Source organism: Perca fluviatilis, chromosome 19 (assembly GCF_010015445.1).
Source record: "Perca fluviatilis chromosome 19, GENO_Pfluv_1.0, whole genome shotgun sequence".
In the NCBI taxonomy this organism is placed as follows: Eukaryota; Metazoa; Chordata; class Actinopteri; order Perciformes; family Percidae; genus Perca; species Perca fluviatilis.
In genome coordinates, this window is record NC_053130.1 from 3,965,582 (window position 1) to 3,983,912 (window position 18,331).

The 18,331-nt window shown below is 40.7% G+C and overlaps 1 protein-coding gene and 1 long non-coding RNA gene across 2 annotated transcripts; both read right to left on the reverse strand.

Moving 5' to 3' along the window:
• Window positions 1-1,519: 1,519 nt before the first annotated feature.
• On the reverse strand, window positions 1,520-18,331 carry LOC120548447 (high-affinity choline transporter 1-like). The gene is made up of 6 exons (XM_039784705.1): window positions 18,148-18,331; window positions 9,334-9,482; window positions 9,048-9,191; window positions 8,664-8,817; window positions 2,204-2,421; window positions 1,520-2,044 (listed from the first exon to the last, which is right to left on the reverse strand). The coding sequence occupies exons 1-6, from the start codon at window positions 18,329-18,331 to the stop codon at window positions 1,553-1,555; spliced, it is 1,341 nt and encodes a 446-aa protein (XP_039640639.1). The 3' UTR covers window positions 1,520-1,552.
• On the reverse strand, window positions 3,507-4,121 carry LOC120548326. Its single transcript, XR_005637170.1, has 3 exons — window positions 4,008-4,121; window positions 3,722-3,900; window positions 3,507-3,638 (listed from the first exon to the last, which is right to left on the reverse strand). It is a non-coding gene; the product is annotated as an uncharacterized LOC120548326 (long non-coding RNA).

Genomic DNA, 18,331 nt, shown 5'->3' on the forward strand with positions numbered 1-18,331 from the left:
CTCACCTACTTCCTATTTCCCTAATCAGCCTTGCAGTATATATACCGGCCCATCTCTACTCATTCCTTGCCAGATTATCTACATATTTAACACCTCAAGCTTTCCAGACTTAGTTTCCGCCTGATCGATTCGGCCTGCCAGACACACAGATGTATGATCTTTGCCTGACAGTCAGAAAATGTATGACTTATAACCTCTTTAAATGTGTCAGGCTGTTCATACATCTCGCTACATAAGTAATGCACTGTAATTTGTATGTCTACCACGTATTTGGTATTTGCACACAGGGCTTTCAAGCTGGGAAGCAAAATTCTTGTCTCAGAAGAAGATACAGAGAAAACACAAGACTTTCACCCAGGAAACAGATGTTTGTGTCGTGGAAGTACTACTTAAGGGGACTTAAGGTTTTAAAATCTCCTGAGGCCAACTTCTTTTAACGTCTTCCATCGCTGCGCTGCCACTTGTAGCTTAATATGCACAAGTTTCGTTCTCACAGCTACATAAACAAATTTCCGCACACAGGAAGACAGATGTTAGGGTAATATTTCAAATGTATTTTAATCACAAAAATGAACCTTTGCATCAAGTGAAGCAGGTACATTGGCTACCTACATAATGAGCTGTTTTAAATTTAAAATGTTCAATGCCTTATTGCGATGATGTGACAGAGCCCGACCCGAACCCGAACATCATTTCTAAATATCTGTCCGAACCCTTGCCTTGACCAACTGCCACTTTGCTTGTTTGAAAGCCATGATCTCTCTCTCTCATGGGTGGGCCAAATTCTCTGGGCGGGCAAAGCAGAGAAAGGGGACGTAACCTTGCTCCTTATGACCTCATAAGGAGAAGATTCCAGATCGGCCCATCTGAGCTTTCAATTTCTCAAAGGCAGAGCAGGATACCCAGGGCTCGGTTTACACCTATCACCATTTCTAGCCACTGGGGGACCATAGGCAGGCTGGGGGAACTCATATTAATGTTAAAAAACCTCATAAAGTGAAAGTTTCATGCCATGGGACCTTTTAGCCATACGTTGTGGGCGATCAACTTTAACTAGAATGAATGGGCACTTGATACATTGTGGATGAAAAAATCTCCAGAGTGATGTACTTTGAGCTCTTTACTAGGTTGATGCACAGACTGTATAAGTGAAGCCAAAACATCTCAGTCGCCCCCTGGTGGCTCGCTGCAGTAAAGGTCATAAACCTGCCCCCTCTATGTTAGCCGATGGGACATGGGCCAAACTAAAAACATCAAAGTACACTTCAAATACATTTTTCCCAAAGATTGTTTCTGTCATTTTAGGTAGCTCTTATGACGCTGATGTTTGTTCAAGTATACAAGATTTTTATTAGTTATTTGATGCTTGATGGATATTGTGGCTTCACTTTTGTACAGTCATGGGAGGAAGTGGAGACGCATCGTCTATCTTTTTTTTTTTTTTTTACAGTCTATGGTATTTACTAGTCTATATTATGCTTCAAGAAAACTGATAATGTTACACACAGGAACACTTACAACATTTGACTGTGTTCTGCTCAAATTCTCATAATCATGTGTATTCTGTTGCAACATATGTTGCTGTCAGTGGTTGTGGTGAGTGCTGGACTTTCACTTTGAACACATCCCACTTCTCAGGAAGCAGGCCTTTGTTGAAGAGCACAGAAGCCAGGTAGGAGAAAAACAAGATGGCAGCAACGGCAGACAACATGGAGATGGTCTTAACCGGAGAGTACTGGACACAAACACCGTCCTCAAGAGTGCATCCTGGGAAGTGAATGACTGGTGCTAACCCTAGTAATGGGTCTCCACTGAGCAGTCTTAACACAGTTCCCACCAGGAAACCCATCACAGCCCCGTAACCGTTGGAGATGTTGAGGAAGAGGATGCAGACGAGTTGAGGGAAGACTATGATGTAGGCCACTTCAGCACTAATGAACCAGAACAATAAGATGCTGTTTTCCAGGTTGGTCAGTGATGTACCAACTAAGCCCACTACCAAGACAGAAGCACGGATCACCCACTGAGTCTCTCTGTCTGATGCCTGTGGAAAAGAAGTAGAGAGGAAGAAGAACAGGTAAACAGCAGATAATTGAGACTGTCCTGCTTTGTCATTCGTGCCACTTTATTCCATTTATACTCTCCTGTCCTCCATTCCCTTTATTTTGTGGCTCAGGAGGTCAAGAACAAATGATTTTTTCACCTGAGGCCTCAGGATGTTCTTGTATATGTTGGAGGTGAAGAGAGAAGCTGCAGAAAGCAAAGCAGAGTCAGCCGATGACATCACGGCGGCAGCCACACATCCAGTACAGATGATGGAGATGAAGGACGGGGTGAGGTGCTGCAGGGTCAGGGGCAAAACTAGACCTGATTCCCCTCGTTCATATGGAGATGGAGAACCATAGGAAGTCAGGTTCCAGTCTGAGGCATGGACACACAAGAAGGAAACACTGAAAAATAGTTACATTATCTGTTTGAGGGATTCTGAGATGAGCCTACACACTTAAAAATGATGGGTTAAAAATAACCCAACTTGGGTTGTTTTATAACCCAACCGCTGGATCACTATTGCACCGGACCAACAGTAGTTAATTAGACCCAGCAAGATGGGTTGGTCATTTTTAACCCAACAGATAAGTTAAATATTCTACCCAAATGCTGGGTCAAATTTATTACAATTCTGGGTTGATTCAACTACATATTTGTTATATAGTGTACCCAAATGCTGGGTCAAATTAATTATAATTCTGGGTTGATTCAACTACATATTTGCTATATAGTGTACCCAAATGCTGGGTCAAATTAATTACAATTCTGGGTTGATTCAACTACATATTTGTTATATAGTGTACCCGAATGCTGGGCAAAATTAACCCATATGACAGATTAATTCTAACACATTACAGTACAATTAGAGGAAAATAAATTGCAATAAAACTTTTAAACTACAAACCTAGAACAGAATACATGCTAGATGTCCGCATATATTATTTAATAAACACTTAAACAATACAAAAACAAAACAACATAATGGAATCTTTGAAAAAACTTTATTATATCAACAATATAGTGGAACTGGTGCAGTTCATATCACTCAGGTAGGAAAACATTCAGAGCAAAACAACAATTACGAATGAACTGGCTGAACATTCAACAGGTCTATAGTGAACAAATTCAAATTCCTATTAAAAAGCTGCTATTAAGAGCCATTAGCTCTACTTGCAAGCAAGTATTCTACTTTGAATAAACTTTACCATTTTAGACTTCCCCTCCTGGCATTTCACGTGACCAAGTTTCGAAACAACTTTGATGCAGCATCCCCATGCAGGACAAGCCTGTGCAATCTATAAAATGGAAAACACATTTTTAAAACCAATTCAATGTGGCACACTAATAAAACATTATAAACAATGCATCCTTATATGTAAGATCATATTTCCCTATACCTACCATGCCTTTGGTCATTAGGTGAGGGAACTCTTCAAGGATCTGATCGATGGTCCAATTGTTGTCCCTAATCCACTTGGCCCTGTAGACTGCCGTGTTCCGCATGTAGGTCTCTATCTGGCTGAGGGGCTGAGAATTGTTTCTCAACCATTCTTTAAGCTGTGACTCACGTTCGTCTGATATGGTACATTCTGTAAAAAAGAACAAGAAAGTTGTCATTCACTGAAATATGGATGTTTTGCTTCATCAAATAATTTTTCAGTTTAATAATTACCTGGTATGAGAGCCCTTGCTAGAGCGCCATCATCTAGTGTTTGTGGTGGTGTCTGTGCCGTGCTCTGCGACCTGCTGGTTGATCTCAGCCGCTTCCTGACGTTCCGCAGCCTTTCCTCCAGGAATCCAGTGGCCGGCTCTATTCATCTATTGGAGTCACTTTGACATATTACATGGAAGCTATTGAAAAAAAGAGGAAATTATATTTTATAAGAATTCATGTCTGAAAAGGGCTTTAGTAGCAATGCAGACTTGATATGCTGTGGATGGGAAAACATATTTCTTACCTTTTAAATCTTTCGACAAGATCTGGCACTCTGTCAAAGTGTTAATGACAAAGCTATCCATTGATCTGAAACAAACACAAAAAGAGCTTAAGCAAAGATACAATTGCTATTGTATTAACTATTCTGATATCACCATGTAAAAGCAATGCAGACTAACAGCAGAATGTAATCCAATGTGAAGATAACAGCCATTTTATTTAGCATCACAATCCTCCCTCTCTACCTATACAATTCATATGACAAATTGCATGCATGTGAATTGTTTTTACCTTTTTACAAGAATATTTGTGGCTGCTCAAAGCATAGCCTTCAGGGCACGAGTGTCAGTACAACAGTACAGCAGTGGTTCCCAGACTTTATTATATATTTCTTAACCCTTAACTCAAGTGGCCCTTGTCGTTTGCCAGGCCGCTATTTTAAATAAGCATTTGTTCTTGTCTATTGTGGGTCACCACATTACTTAAATAAATGCACATAAATGCATTTAGTCAGACATATTAGGTTATCTCACTGTTTTTACATACTTTAATCAGTCACACACTGTTATGCCTTCACATTTCACATTAAAAGCTTCAGGAAAAACAAGCGCGTTCATTTCAGCCCGGTCTCATGGAAGTTTGTGTAAATGTGACGTTATTTGAATCTATTGATACGTATTCACGGAGACGTTTTTGTCGGTTTTTACGTGGTGGACAACACGAAAATGTAAAGTAATGTATTTCAATGGGAGGCATATTTTGTGGCCACAGCACGAAATTGTAGGGAGTAATATAATTAAGTCGCCCTTTCCCCGGCGTTTAAGGCGCCCTTTCCCCGGCGTTTAAGGCGCCCTTTCCCTGGCGTTTACGGCGCCCTTTCCCCGGCGTTTAAGGCGCCCTTTCCCCGTAAGTTTTTTCCTAAACCCAACCTCCGCCATCCCGTTATTGTGGGGCGTCCCCAGCGGGCGGGCCGTCTCGCGGGCGCCTCCCGGCTTATGGAGCGACCTTTTCGGCCGCCTCCCGGCGTCCTTTCCCCGAGAAAATAATGTAACATTTACACGTAAAAAATAATGTAACATTTACACGTAAAAAACGAGAAAAACGTCTCCGTGAACACGTATCAATAGATTAAGAATAACGTAGACATTTACACGAACCGTCGCGTGGACCGGGTTGTTCATTTATAGCCAGTTAAAATAATATAGCTAGCAAAGCAACTAACTGACAGCCTGTTGGCTAGTAAACTATCTAGCTAGCTAGCTGGCAAGCTAGATAGTTTGTTAACTGGCGAATCACCTGGCTAGCTTGAAACTAGCTGGCAAATTAGCCTGGTGAACTCAATAAACATGCCCATGGGCATTATGAACTTGTTTCATTAATTCATTAATATAATTCAGACCAAAACGGATAAGCTGTAGGCTATCCATGCTTCCATGATAACGGCTAAATGGCTAACGTTAGCTAGCTACGTTGTTAGCCAAACTAACCAACTAGCCTCACAATATAAAGATAGTAGTTTAATAGGTAACGCAACACAGACAATGTGAATTAGACATGTAGCTAGTGTACACAAACCTTTTATCATTTATTTGCCTCGTTGGATGACCAGACTGGTTCTCTGCTGTGACAAGCGCTCGGTGTGCGGACTCTGGTGATGATCTGATGACGTTCGAAGCACAAACAACCCAAGTGCTGGGTCAACCGATGTATGTTGGGTTGATGGATTTTGACTCAACGCATGAGTTGCACAAAATAACCCAACTTCCATATAAATAACCCATAATGGGTAAAACATTTCATAACCCAGCGGTTGGATAGATGAAATAACCCAGCATTTTTTAGGGTGTACTGTATATACTAAGGAGTGAACTAAGTACTGTGTGATAAGGAGCACAGTGGGCCCAGTTGATTTTTAACCAAGTGTGGTAGATTGCAGGTAGAGATGAGGGGAGTGGTAATTGAAGGAAGGTAGCTTGTAGGCTCCACCCCCAAGCCTTATATGGACTTCCTGCCCCAACAAGGACAGGCTGGGATTAATTAGGTGATTAGGTTTGGAGTGAAAGGGAGGCAAATCAGCACTTTATGCGGATGATGGGGCCATTTGGATGAGAGGAAGGAATGTGTCATATGTAGTAGAAAATATAAGGAAAGCAATAAGGAAAGTAGAGAAGTGGTCATATGAGTGGGGGTTTAAGATATCGACAAGCAAGTCCTGTTACATGATGTTCACAAAGAAGCACAAGTGCCATGCTGAAAAATTAACATTATATGAGCTGCCAATGGAGAAAGTAAATGAATTTAAGTACCTGGGTCTATGGTTTGATAGTAAGTATTCATGAAAAAACACACATAAAGCACTTGGAAACTAAATGCAAAAAAGTTGTAAACCTTCTAAGAGCTGTGGCCGGATGTGACTGGGGTGCAGACAGACTTTGACTAGTTTACATATATAGGGCATGCATGAGGTCATCAATAGATTATGGTTGTGTAAAAAAAATTAATAGATTACAGTATAGAGCATTACATGTGTGCATTGGAGCTATTAAGTCAACCCCCATTAATGCAATACTCATAGAAGCAGGAGTGACACTACTGGAGTTGAGAAGAGAGAAACTTGCGCTGTCATATTGGATCAGATTAAAAGGCAGTGGAAAAGAAAACCCTACAAAAGAGTCAATACAGGAATGTTGGGAGTATTCCAAGTTTCAGGGGCTTGGGTTTGGATGGACGAAGGAAGAGAGAGTGAGGGAATATGAAATGGAAGCCTTAGATTTCACCACGACCAACACAGTTAGTAACATTCCACCATGGCTTTTTCCAGAAGTAAAGGCCGATATTAACATCAAATATAGGAAAGGACCAGGAGGGAGGAAATTATAATGACAAGACTCAGGGTGGATCACACAGGACTGAATGGCACCTTGTTTTTAATGGGGAAAAGGAATAGTAAGAACTGTGAAAACTGTGGGGTTAAAGAAAATGCTAAACATATAATATTGTATTGCACATTGCATGAGGTTGAAAGACAGGTGTTGAAAGATAGGGTTTGGGAGGCAGGGCAGGAGTGGACGTGGATAGGGATACTGGGATCAGAAGGGGAGGGAGAGGAGATAAGCGTTATTAAAATTTTTAAAAGCTACAGGTTGTTGAGTAGAATTTAAAATAATTGTAAAATGACATGATGATACACACTCCAGTACAGTAGGTGGCGGTATGCACCTAAACGTTGTTTGCAATCCACCATTAAATCAGATAAGAAGAAGAGGGAGGCAGGTGGTTTAACTGGGAACAGAGAGAACCAGAGGAGGAGAGGGAAGAGTGAGTGAAACAGAGTGGTGAAAAGTAGTGAAAGTAATACTGAACAAAACTGTGTGACTAACTGGTGGGATCTGGACTGGCTGACTACCCCCCTGTGTACCGAACATTCACTGTAAATATTAATGGACAATGCGTCCGGTTCGGCGAAGTGCTGCAAATGTGGAAGTGCATTAAACCTGCATGCTATCTGAATTCCAGCAGGGGGCGACACGTGCGGTTGCAAAAGGAGTTTGGTTTCTGTAGAAGTCTATGAGAAAGTGACCCACTTCTCACTTGATTTATGACCTCAGTAAACATTTTCATAGTGAGTTAGTTTTAAGTCTTCTGCAACACAGAATGATGTTCATGTTGTGAATTATGGTCTCGATTTTAAAATCGGCGATAAAGCAGGGGGTGTTTTAGGGCGTGGCTATGATGTGAATAGCCAGTGAAAGTGTGTAACGTAACGTGGCTCCTCCCTCACTCCTCCCTCTCGTCTAAAATTGTCACATCCTTAACCAGGATGGCTGCGCCCGCTAAGGCAAACTCGACGATGGATAGCAGATCTCCACAAACCAATGGGTGACGTCACACATGCTCTGTCCATTGTGGACGGTGAAGCAGTGGACGGTGAAGAATTGTTGAAAACCCCTCCTACGCTGTTAATTATCTTGAATAAAACTTCCCAACTGTGTTCAACTGTACTCCTGGTGCCGGCTTTTGTCATTGAACTGGTGACGTGGAAAGCCCACACACCGGGGCTTGCCACACAGGATACCATTCAAATCACCTTCATGCAGTTGGTTCATTTTAATGGCACAGGCATATAGACCCTTGAGCATTTGGCCTCCAGTCTGGTACATGGGATCTAAGGCTATTCTGCTCCTGAATAGACAGTTTATTACGTTTTCGTTTTAAAACGTAAAACTTTTGCTACTTTTTACGTCCGGTGTCCACACTACTACGCCTTAAAATGAGACATTTGAAAACACTGCCGACCCCATTTTAGTTTCATAACTCCAGGATTGTGTTTAAGTCTGGACAGGCAGAAAAACAATGATGCAGACACCCACGTTCGCTCCCTGATTGGGTCTTATCAGTCACGGCTACTACTACCTCCATGTGCAGGATGCAAGCTATTATTCAAGCAATCTGCGACAGTTCCAATGTCCTTTGGGTTTATGGGGTGAACAAATAATGGTTCATGAAGCTTCATTTGGACATCACTACTAAAAGGTTTGTCAGGACGGAAATTGGTTTTATTTTAAAATGCCGTTAAAAAATTGTATTGGTGTGGATGTAGTCTTAATTTCTGACACAAACTTTTTCTTGAAGATATTAGTTTTCACAGCTTACCCCAGTATGTAGAATATGTTAATACCTGTGGATGCAGCGACTGCCCCAAGCAGTATAGAAGGTATCCCAAATACAGGGAAGATGACAGCAGCAACAAAGCAAGTGATCTTGGCTGTGGACGTTGAAGACGCCGACAAAGTTCTCTGGTGGAAGCACTGATATCCCACTTCTCCTAGTGCCTGAAAAATAAAACAGTTAGTTGGTCAAATTAAACACTTGTGTTGCAACCTCGACATTCACAGACATACTGTTTTAGATAATAGCCTTGGCCTACAACCTGTCTGATTCTTAAGTTAAAATAAAGAAACAAACTATTTAAATATGGATGTTATCCTTTTTCTAAAGATATCTATCAACACCGGAGCAAATTGCATTCCATTTCATATCAGCCGTATTATTGCTTCCTTACAAAGAACAAGAAATCATCAATCATTATCCAGGTCTTTTTCAGTCCTGGTGTACCAATCCAGGGAGCATGTAAGGTGTTGTTCATCAGTGTCTGGCTAATGTCCAAGGAGTAAGGGTTCATCAAAGCAAAGGGAACACAGATCCACTGCAGAGACAAATAGAAATGGAAAGATTTAAACACAAAAAACTTTTATGTACGTCCTTTGTAGTGTTTTATTCCTTTTGTAAGAGTATTTTCTTAAAACAAAAAGCTAACACTATGAAAGCTAAAAGTATATCAAACTCACCAAGCTGAAGAATATGAGCACAAGCTGTATAATATCTGTGTAGGCCACAGAGTAGAGACCTCCCAGCAGTGTGTAGGTAATGGCGATGGCAGCAGAGATCCAAATGCACACAGGGAAGGTCAAATCCAAAACCACACTCATGGTTCCTCCTGTCAGACATATTGTATCAGTGATATTTCATAACCAGTCTTTGTGTGAATACCACAACACACGTTTACATTCATTGAAGTAAGTCATATTTACACAGCGTAGGTCAGAATTTATGTCCAAGTATACATTTATTTCACTTAACACATGAAGTTATTTGTTAACAGATAAATGAATGCTAAATAAAGTTACATATATAGCTACAATATAATAAGAGTGCTTATTTTACATACCTAAACCAATGAGTGTTAAGGGCACCCAGAGCACATCAAGAGAAAGTGAAACCAAGCAGAGTCCAGCTGTTAGTACTTTTCCATACTTGGCATGGAAAGGGTCCAGCATCGTCACATACCTTCTTTCTCTCATTGGCTTTGCAAACACCAAGCCAACTTTATTTATAAGACGACAGAAGAAATCACAATTAGAAAAAATAGTAATCAAGTGAGAGGGAAATAAAACAAGAAAAACATGTAAGGTGTAAAGTTAACATGATTTATTTCTTTCCACCATATTCAAATTTAAAAAGCAGAAATGACTTTAGGTAATATATACACACACACACATACACACACACACACACATTAGAGTTTCTCTGCCGACTCATAAGTAACATTAAGCTATTTGACTTAGCTAGCTAGCAAACAATGTTTAGTTATGTTAAGGAATCGCTACAGGCTAACTGCTGGATTTTAGCTAGTTAGCAAACAATTAAATGTTTTGTTAAGGAATATAGCCACAGGCTAACTAAGTGGTTTTTAGCTAGCTAGCAAACAATGAAATTCATAAAAAAAATGAATACAGGCTCCATCTAATCTTAAAAGCATTAAAGCTGTAATTTCAAAGACTTTAATTTAATTGAAATGTCTGTTAAGTCACTATGCATGCATATTTACAACTATGGAATCAACCTGACTCAAACGTTTGGCACTGTGAGCCTCCAAGGGACGGGAGTGCCAACCAACTGGCTAATAGGCTACCACAGAAACTAAGACAAGACATTTCTGAAAGAAGGCAGATGTGTGTCGCATATATTTAAAAACCACAAATCACTTCAAAGCGTTCCGGAGAGACCTTTCTCTCTGGTGATAATATTTTGGCGATTGGACTCGCAGTTTTTTTAATCAAAGAAGGAACTTGAGAGGTAAAATCTCTATTAAATTAACTTTTTGACCAGTCAAAAACATTGTGTGTGCCCACCCTCCTCCACTCCCTCATTGTGCCCCAATCACCATCGCAACACACACACACACACACACACACACACACACACATCAAGCCATCACTTGCCGTTGGCATCCCATTGACTGCCATTCATTTTGGCGTCACTTTGACAGTGAATAACTTTACATCTGAATTATTTAAAGACTCTATTTGTCCATTGTTTATTTCTAAAGAAACAAGACAATGTATAAAAGGCTCCATTACCTTGTATCTCACGTTATGGCTCCGTAGCAGACGTTTTTGTAAAAATAGGCTAACGATTGTGCCATAACCACGCGACTTACTGTCGCATAGTAGAGAAATTACCGTACAGTACAGAAGAAACTTGCAGGCAGTTTTGACTTACATTAGCTGTTTAAGTTTAATTACTAATGTTAACTAGCATTTTAGTTAGCAATAATTAGCCTGTGCCTATGTTATCTCCTTACATATACCTACGCTCTCCATCTCTGCAAGATTCGTAGTGATTGAGATTTCTCTTGGCACAGCTACCAGAAGACATCTACGTCGTCAAGCTCAGTTTGAGGCTGCGCAGTGACGCTCAGCCATCACCGGAAAAGTTTCTAATTTTCTAATAGTCTTCTAATAGACTTCACTGGTCTCCGTGGAAAACAACGGTGTCACATTGTCCATTTCTTTACTGTCTATACTTTTACTAGACTCTTTAAAGGTCCCATGGCATGAAAATTTCACTTTATGAGGTTTTTTAACATTAATATGCGTCCCCCCAGCCTGCCTATGGTCCCCCAGTGGCTAGAAATGGTGATAGGTGTAAACCGAGCCCTGGGTATCCTGCTCTGCCTTTGAGAAAATCTTCTCCTTATGAGGTCATAAGGAGCAAGGTTACCTCCCCTTTCTCTGCTTTGCCCGCCCAGAGAATTTGGCCCACCCATGAGAGAGAGACATCATGGCTTTCAAACAACCAAAGTGGCAGTTGGTCAAGGCCACACCCCCACCCTCCACCTTGCCCCCCCTCTCTCCTCCTCAATAGCTACAGACACAGAAATGGCACATCCTAAGGAAAGCTCATTGTGGGACTGGCTCTAGTGGCTGTAATTCTGCACCAAGGCTGAATTTCAGGAAAGAGACTTCAGATACAGTATTAGGGGACCACTAAGGCCTGTATAAAAGAGACTTCAGATACAGTATTAGGGGACCACTAAGGTCTATATAAAAGAGACTTCAGATACAGTATTAGGAGACCACTAAGGTCTATATAAAAGAGACTTCAGATACAGTATTAGGGGACCACTAAGGTCTATATAAAAGAGACTTCAGATACAGTATTAGGGGACCACTAAGGTCTATATAAAAGAGACTTCAGATACAGTATTAGGGGACCACTAAGGCCTATATAAAAGCATCCAAAGAGCACTATGTCATGTAAACTTTAAATTAACTCATGAGTTGCGAGTGTCTAGTATCATTAACTTGGATCAGTTGAGTCCTACTACAATTCAATCTAAAATGATAACAGCACCACACACAAACCTCTTGCAACATTAGATACTACTAGTCCTAGCCATCTTAGCTGCAAAAAGCTTTATAACTTACAATTTTGTAGGCAACCACAACTCCACAAGTCAACTGAAGCGACTGAGTGAGCAGAGACAGGTTAAAGGAACTTCCCGACCTGCCCATGACTCATGAGTCCTCGATGACTCATGAGTTCTTTAGTGAGTCAGTCAATCGCGTGAATCAGCTGGCTACGTTGTCATGAGTGGATCTGTAGCAGACGAGTGACTGAAGTCTCTTCTCTTGTCAGGGTAAAGAAAATCCACAACAAAAGGCATTCTTTAACTTCTGAAATAACATAAAATGTTCTGCACGTAGCCTAGCTAGGCCTACTGTAGGTTTGATGTATAAATGTAGTATGATAAAATGCAATTATGTCGAGCAGCCAGTCCAAAACGTTGCAAGCTTGCCTCGGCTCACCTATAGTATCAATACTGACTCAAGTGACTCGCACAACCCGGATCAGTTTAGTGAGTGACTCAGAATAACCCGAATCCTTAAAAGGAATCGAGTTTTCCAGGCCTAACACACGCACACACACACACACACACACACACACACACACACACACACACACACACACACACACACACACACACACACACACACACACACACACACACACATACACACACACACCTGGCCTATATACCTCAATGATACAGCTTACTTAGGATTGGTAAACTGTGTTCGAAACCGTTCCCTATCATGGAGATAGTGCATAGTATGTTAGCCATTTTGTAGTGTTGTTCGAATTATCCACGGAATATATATATATATATATATACACACACACACTACTGGTCAAAAGTTTTAGAACACCCCAATGGTTTTTATTGAAATTCATGCAGTTCAATGTCTTATTGTACTCTGAAATGAAAGAATAGAACAAATGAACAATTTAAGTTCAAAAATAAATCATGGAATCAATTTATAAACCAAAATGTAAATTTTTGACTCATCAAAGTAGGCCCCTTTGGCAGATATAACAGCTGAACACACTCATGGCATTCTTTCTACAATGGAAATCAAATATTCTTCAGAAAGTTCTTCTCAACTCTGTTGCAGAAGTTCCCATAAATGTGTGGCACTTGTAGGTTGCTTTGCTTTCACTTTTCTGTCCAGTTCATCCCAAACCAGCTCAATGGGGTTTAAGTCTGGTGACTGTGCTGGCCACTCCATGTTTTTAAGATTACCATCTTGTTCTTTTTTGCTAAGGTAGTTCTGGCATACAGGGCTCCAGACTGAGACCAATATTTGAGAGTGTGCGACTGAATTTTACATCCAGTCGCACATGTGCGACCAGGAAATTTGTCCCCTTTTTTACACGTTAAACGTTGAAATTTCGGTACCTGAGAGCGCGAAAGCGCAAGCTTATCTGTCCTCTCTGAAAATTGACAGAGAGCGGTGCTCCGACCCAAACACACAGACATGCAGAGCTGCAGACGACGCAAACTACGTCGGCTCTGCAGTTTTGTTGAAGTCAGTGAGTCACGGAAATGCCGATAAAGTGTTTTCAAGTGTGATTACAGTTTTTTATAACTTCACGCAGACAGCGTTTGCTGCGATATGATATTAATGGCGAGCCGAAAGCGCTCGCGGTGCTGTTGACGTTACACTTCCTCGGAGACGAGCAGCCAGGCACAACAGTGGTTTCTATGCCCTGGTGACTGACTGACAGGCTGAGGTTCTAAGGCAGGGCAACTTTATTTCTACAGCACCAAAGTGCTTGACATGAGACATTAATATCAATTAAAAACGGTCATGATGAAAATAAAACAGGCTAAAAAATAATATACAAATACAATAATAAACAATATATATATATATATATATATATATATAAAATTTTCAGTTGGGGCCACTGTGCTTCTAGTGAAAAACGTTAGTCTGGGGCCCTGGGCATAGCTTGGACTTATGTTTTGGGTCATTATCTTGCTGTAGGATGAACCCCTGACCAACTAGGCGCATACCAGAGGGTACTGCATGGCGCTGCAAAATGCTGTGGTAGCCGTTTTGGTTCAGGGTGCCTTTCACTCTGTACAAATCACCGACCGTGGATCCAGCAAAACAGCCCCAGACCATCACGCTTCCTCCTCCATATTTAACAGTTGATGTCGCACACTGAGGAACCATCCTTTTGCCTACTCAACGGCGTACAAAAATCCTGCGTGATGAACCGAAGATTTAAAATTTCGATTCATCAGTCCATACCACCTTCTTCCAGTCTTCAGTAGTCCATTGGCATGTTTCTTGGCCCAGGCAAGCCTCTTTTTCTTATTCTGACGTCTTAGCAATGGCTTTCTTGCTGCAACTCGACCTATCAAACCTGCAGCTCAAATTCTTCTCTTTACAGTTGAAACTGAGACTTGCTTATTACGACCACTATTAAGCTGTGCTTGAAGCTGTTGTCCTGTGATCCGCCTATCACGCAAGCTGTTGACTCTCAGAAACTTGTCTTCTGATTCTGTTGTGGCTTTGGGTCTGCCAGATCTCTTCCTGTCAGAGTTTCCCCCAGTTTCTAAGTGCCTTTTGATGGTGAAGAATACTGTACTCACTGACACCTTGACTTTCTTCGCAATTTCTCTGTAGGAAAGACCAACATTCTTAAGTGTTATGATGGTCTGTTTCTCTTCCATTGTTAATTGCCTTTTTCCCACCATTTGTATAGCAACACATTACTTTCTGCAGTACAATACTGTTCAAATAATGCTCACGAGGGTACAGTACCACAGTTTGTTCCAACAATACTTTTATACAAACAGAGGGGGTTGTAAGTAATCCAGACAAGTTGGAACACCTGTGGGAATTGGTAGCACCAACTTTCAAAGCTTGATCAACCTCTATTGCTGCAGAACAGCTTTACATTGTTTACCCATTTCTTGTTCCCATAAAAAGGCCTTTTTGTAAAATTCTGAAATGTACATTCTTTTTCAGTTTTGGGTAACCTTACTTTTTTTGTAACCTCAGGCACTTACCTTTGTAGCATTTCAAGCTATTCATTGGACTTGAACTGCTAAAATTTCAATAAAAAACTAGAAAAATTGGGGTGTTCTAAAACTTTTGACCAGTAGTGTATATGGAATAGTGAGTGAGTGAATGAGGGAATGGTTTCTAACACAGCTGTAATATAAGCATTGGGATGTCCAGCAAGTAGCAGGCACACTGTCTCCTGCTGCCTGCTTTGCATTATAAATAGTTTCTATTTCATTTAAAGACACATCTGTTGAATTCAAGATAAACCTAAACTTGGTATTATTATTATTATTATTTTAATAATTATTATTTAATCTGATGGCACACTTCAACCTCAATAGCATAGCATGACTCTCAAGTTTATTATGGTAACATCAGGGATACATGGAATCATGTTTGTGGGTCAGGTTGTGCAGCAATAACAATTTGCTTGTGTTTACAAGACACAGATGACTTCCCTTAAACTGTTAAAACACTCCCTCACTTCCTCTTGTTTAAGTCCATACATACAGTATCATTTCAAATGTAATTTCAAACTCTTACCAATAATAAAAGATGAGCTGTATGCCATTAACATCACCAATACCCAGGTTAGTCCCATAGAAGGTGTGTACACCATCTCAGCTGTGCCAACAATGAGGCCTCCTCCGACAAATGTAGCTACAGGATGGATTAACACACGAGCAAGTCATTTGGTGAACAAACAGCAGCTATTTGGACCATTTGGACTCATTACAGGTTTTATTTCACACATTCAAAGAGCTCTGTCTGATGTAATACAGAGGAAGATAGTTCATTGCATACATTTTAAATATTTTTTTGTTGTTGCAAATATCTTTCTTATCCTAATATTTATTGAGCCCTGGAGCTCTGCAATAATTCCTACCCCGTTGAAGGTTTTAATGTTCAGTTTGTCAAACCTGTTTTTAGAGAGACTTTTGTTGAACTTTATGATCATTTTGGAGGCTGCTGTTTGCGGTGCTGTTGAATTATTGTGCGCTATACTGAGAGGTGTTTTCAATATTTGATCCACCCCAATTATATCAGGGAGGTCTGACTATTGACCGCCTCGTTCCCTCGACTCTGTGTGCGTTGTGTGTAAATGCGTTAAAGTATCCATCAAGGTGGAACCTTGTTTATAGTGTTAATTTGTAGTGTTAATTTAACACTAATAATTTAAGAATATGCAAAAGGAAAATATCAACTGAACATTATAACGGTATTGGAACTGCATTCTGACACAGGTCCACGCAAGACAGGACAATGTGTAATAAGGCAGGAGCCAATATTTAATCATTTTGATTAAATATTGCGCTAAAAGGTATAAAATGTAGCCTAACTTTTTTCGGTAGGTGTTTGTAAACACACAGCGTACAAAGTTAGATTTTGCCAAACCTGTTTTTAGAGAGATTTTGATTCAACTTGATGATCATTTTGGATCCTTTTGGAGGCAGCTGTTTGTGGTGCTGTTGAACAGCCTAACCCTAACCCTCTGAAACGTCAGGGAAACTTCTGCTCGCAGGTATGGATTTATTCCACATTTTTTTGCGGGGGGTTTTAATCTGCTCTTTTCTTTTTTAATTTAAAACATTTAATAAAGTAATTGTTTTTAAATTGCTTGCGGAGGGGCTCTGCCCACAGATGCCTACCCTTCAACCCTTTTTCTTGGAGGCTATTCTTTTTTGACTCTAAACAGTTAACTACGTAGCAAGGTTAGCTGCTACCCCAATAGCCCCCGGCTAACCTACCTTCCAACACCATTAAGAAGCAATACCAAGGAACATTCACACTCCCTCCATTTTACACCACTGGACTTCTTGAGACAGCTCATTTCCACTAGTAGCTACGTAGCAGGGTTAGTGTGAAGTGTTGCTATCTTAGTATAATATATATATTTATGAGGAGACGGTAAATTGTCTTTAGCTCGACTTTATTCCCACGTCGTAACTTATCACACGTGACAACTGTTCATTTGACTTCCTGTATTATCGTACGTATGCATGCGTACTGACGTATGCTCAATCACAGATCGTAACAGGTTTATGTGACAGTTAGTGGCTATCCCAGCAGCCCCCTGCTAACCTACCTTCCAACACCATTGAGAAGCAACACCAAAGAACCTTTCTACGCCCTCCATTTTACACCACTGGACTTCTTGAGACAGCTGCTTATTTCCACCAGGTAAGAGCCCTTCATCACACAAGCATTTGTTAACTTGTCTTTTTTTAAGGGGAAGGCCTCTCCTGCCAGCAGAAGGGTGAGTCCCCCACAGCCTGCACACTCCACATACACCAACACCACTCATGTCCTTTAACAATCCCCACAGACCCTCGCCCAACACTCCTCCCACACTGCGAATCAAGATGAGGGACATACCACCCAATCAGACTCTCACCCAACCACCAGACCCAGAGACCAGAGCCATCAGTAAAACATACTTTAAACTTATACAGGCAGTACACCACGAACACATCACTGATCATGCAATAGCCACAAACAATGTTCCACCAGGTATGACAAGACAAGTGCAAAGACTCACTGACTTTATTAAACCAGCCACACCCTCAACCAGCACCCAACAGAAAGTACAGAATAACACCACAACCTGGATATGTTTCTAAACTGGTTCAGAAGACTAAACAACCTCAATAGTAACCTTTGTTTGTATACATTCCTTATTCCTGCTCATATTTCGGCTGTTTGTGTTAGAACTCTGTGGAATGCTTATATTCTATTGTTACAGCTTCATCAACTATTTTATTATTTATTGATCATTTATTTAAAACATCTTGTTGCTTAATGGAAACAGTTTCTATGAGTTTGCAACCAACAGTTATAACACCACTGTAAAGACCTTTCAAGATATTTTATAATGTTATAAATATATTTCCTTAATAATCACAACTTTGTAATTCACAGATTCTGTCCTAGTTGTGTCAGCTGTGTTCTCCTCACCTGTCATTGTGAAGATCCCCACCACCAAGCCAATGCTCCGGTTTCCCAGCAGGGCCATCTCTGTTCCAGTGGCTGCACTTTTCTTCTGTTCCCTTTTGGACTTGAAAGAAGCCCAGATGCCGGTCCCAAGGACCAGCAGGTAGAAAAACACCATCGCTATCACTCCTGGGATGTTAACAGCCAT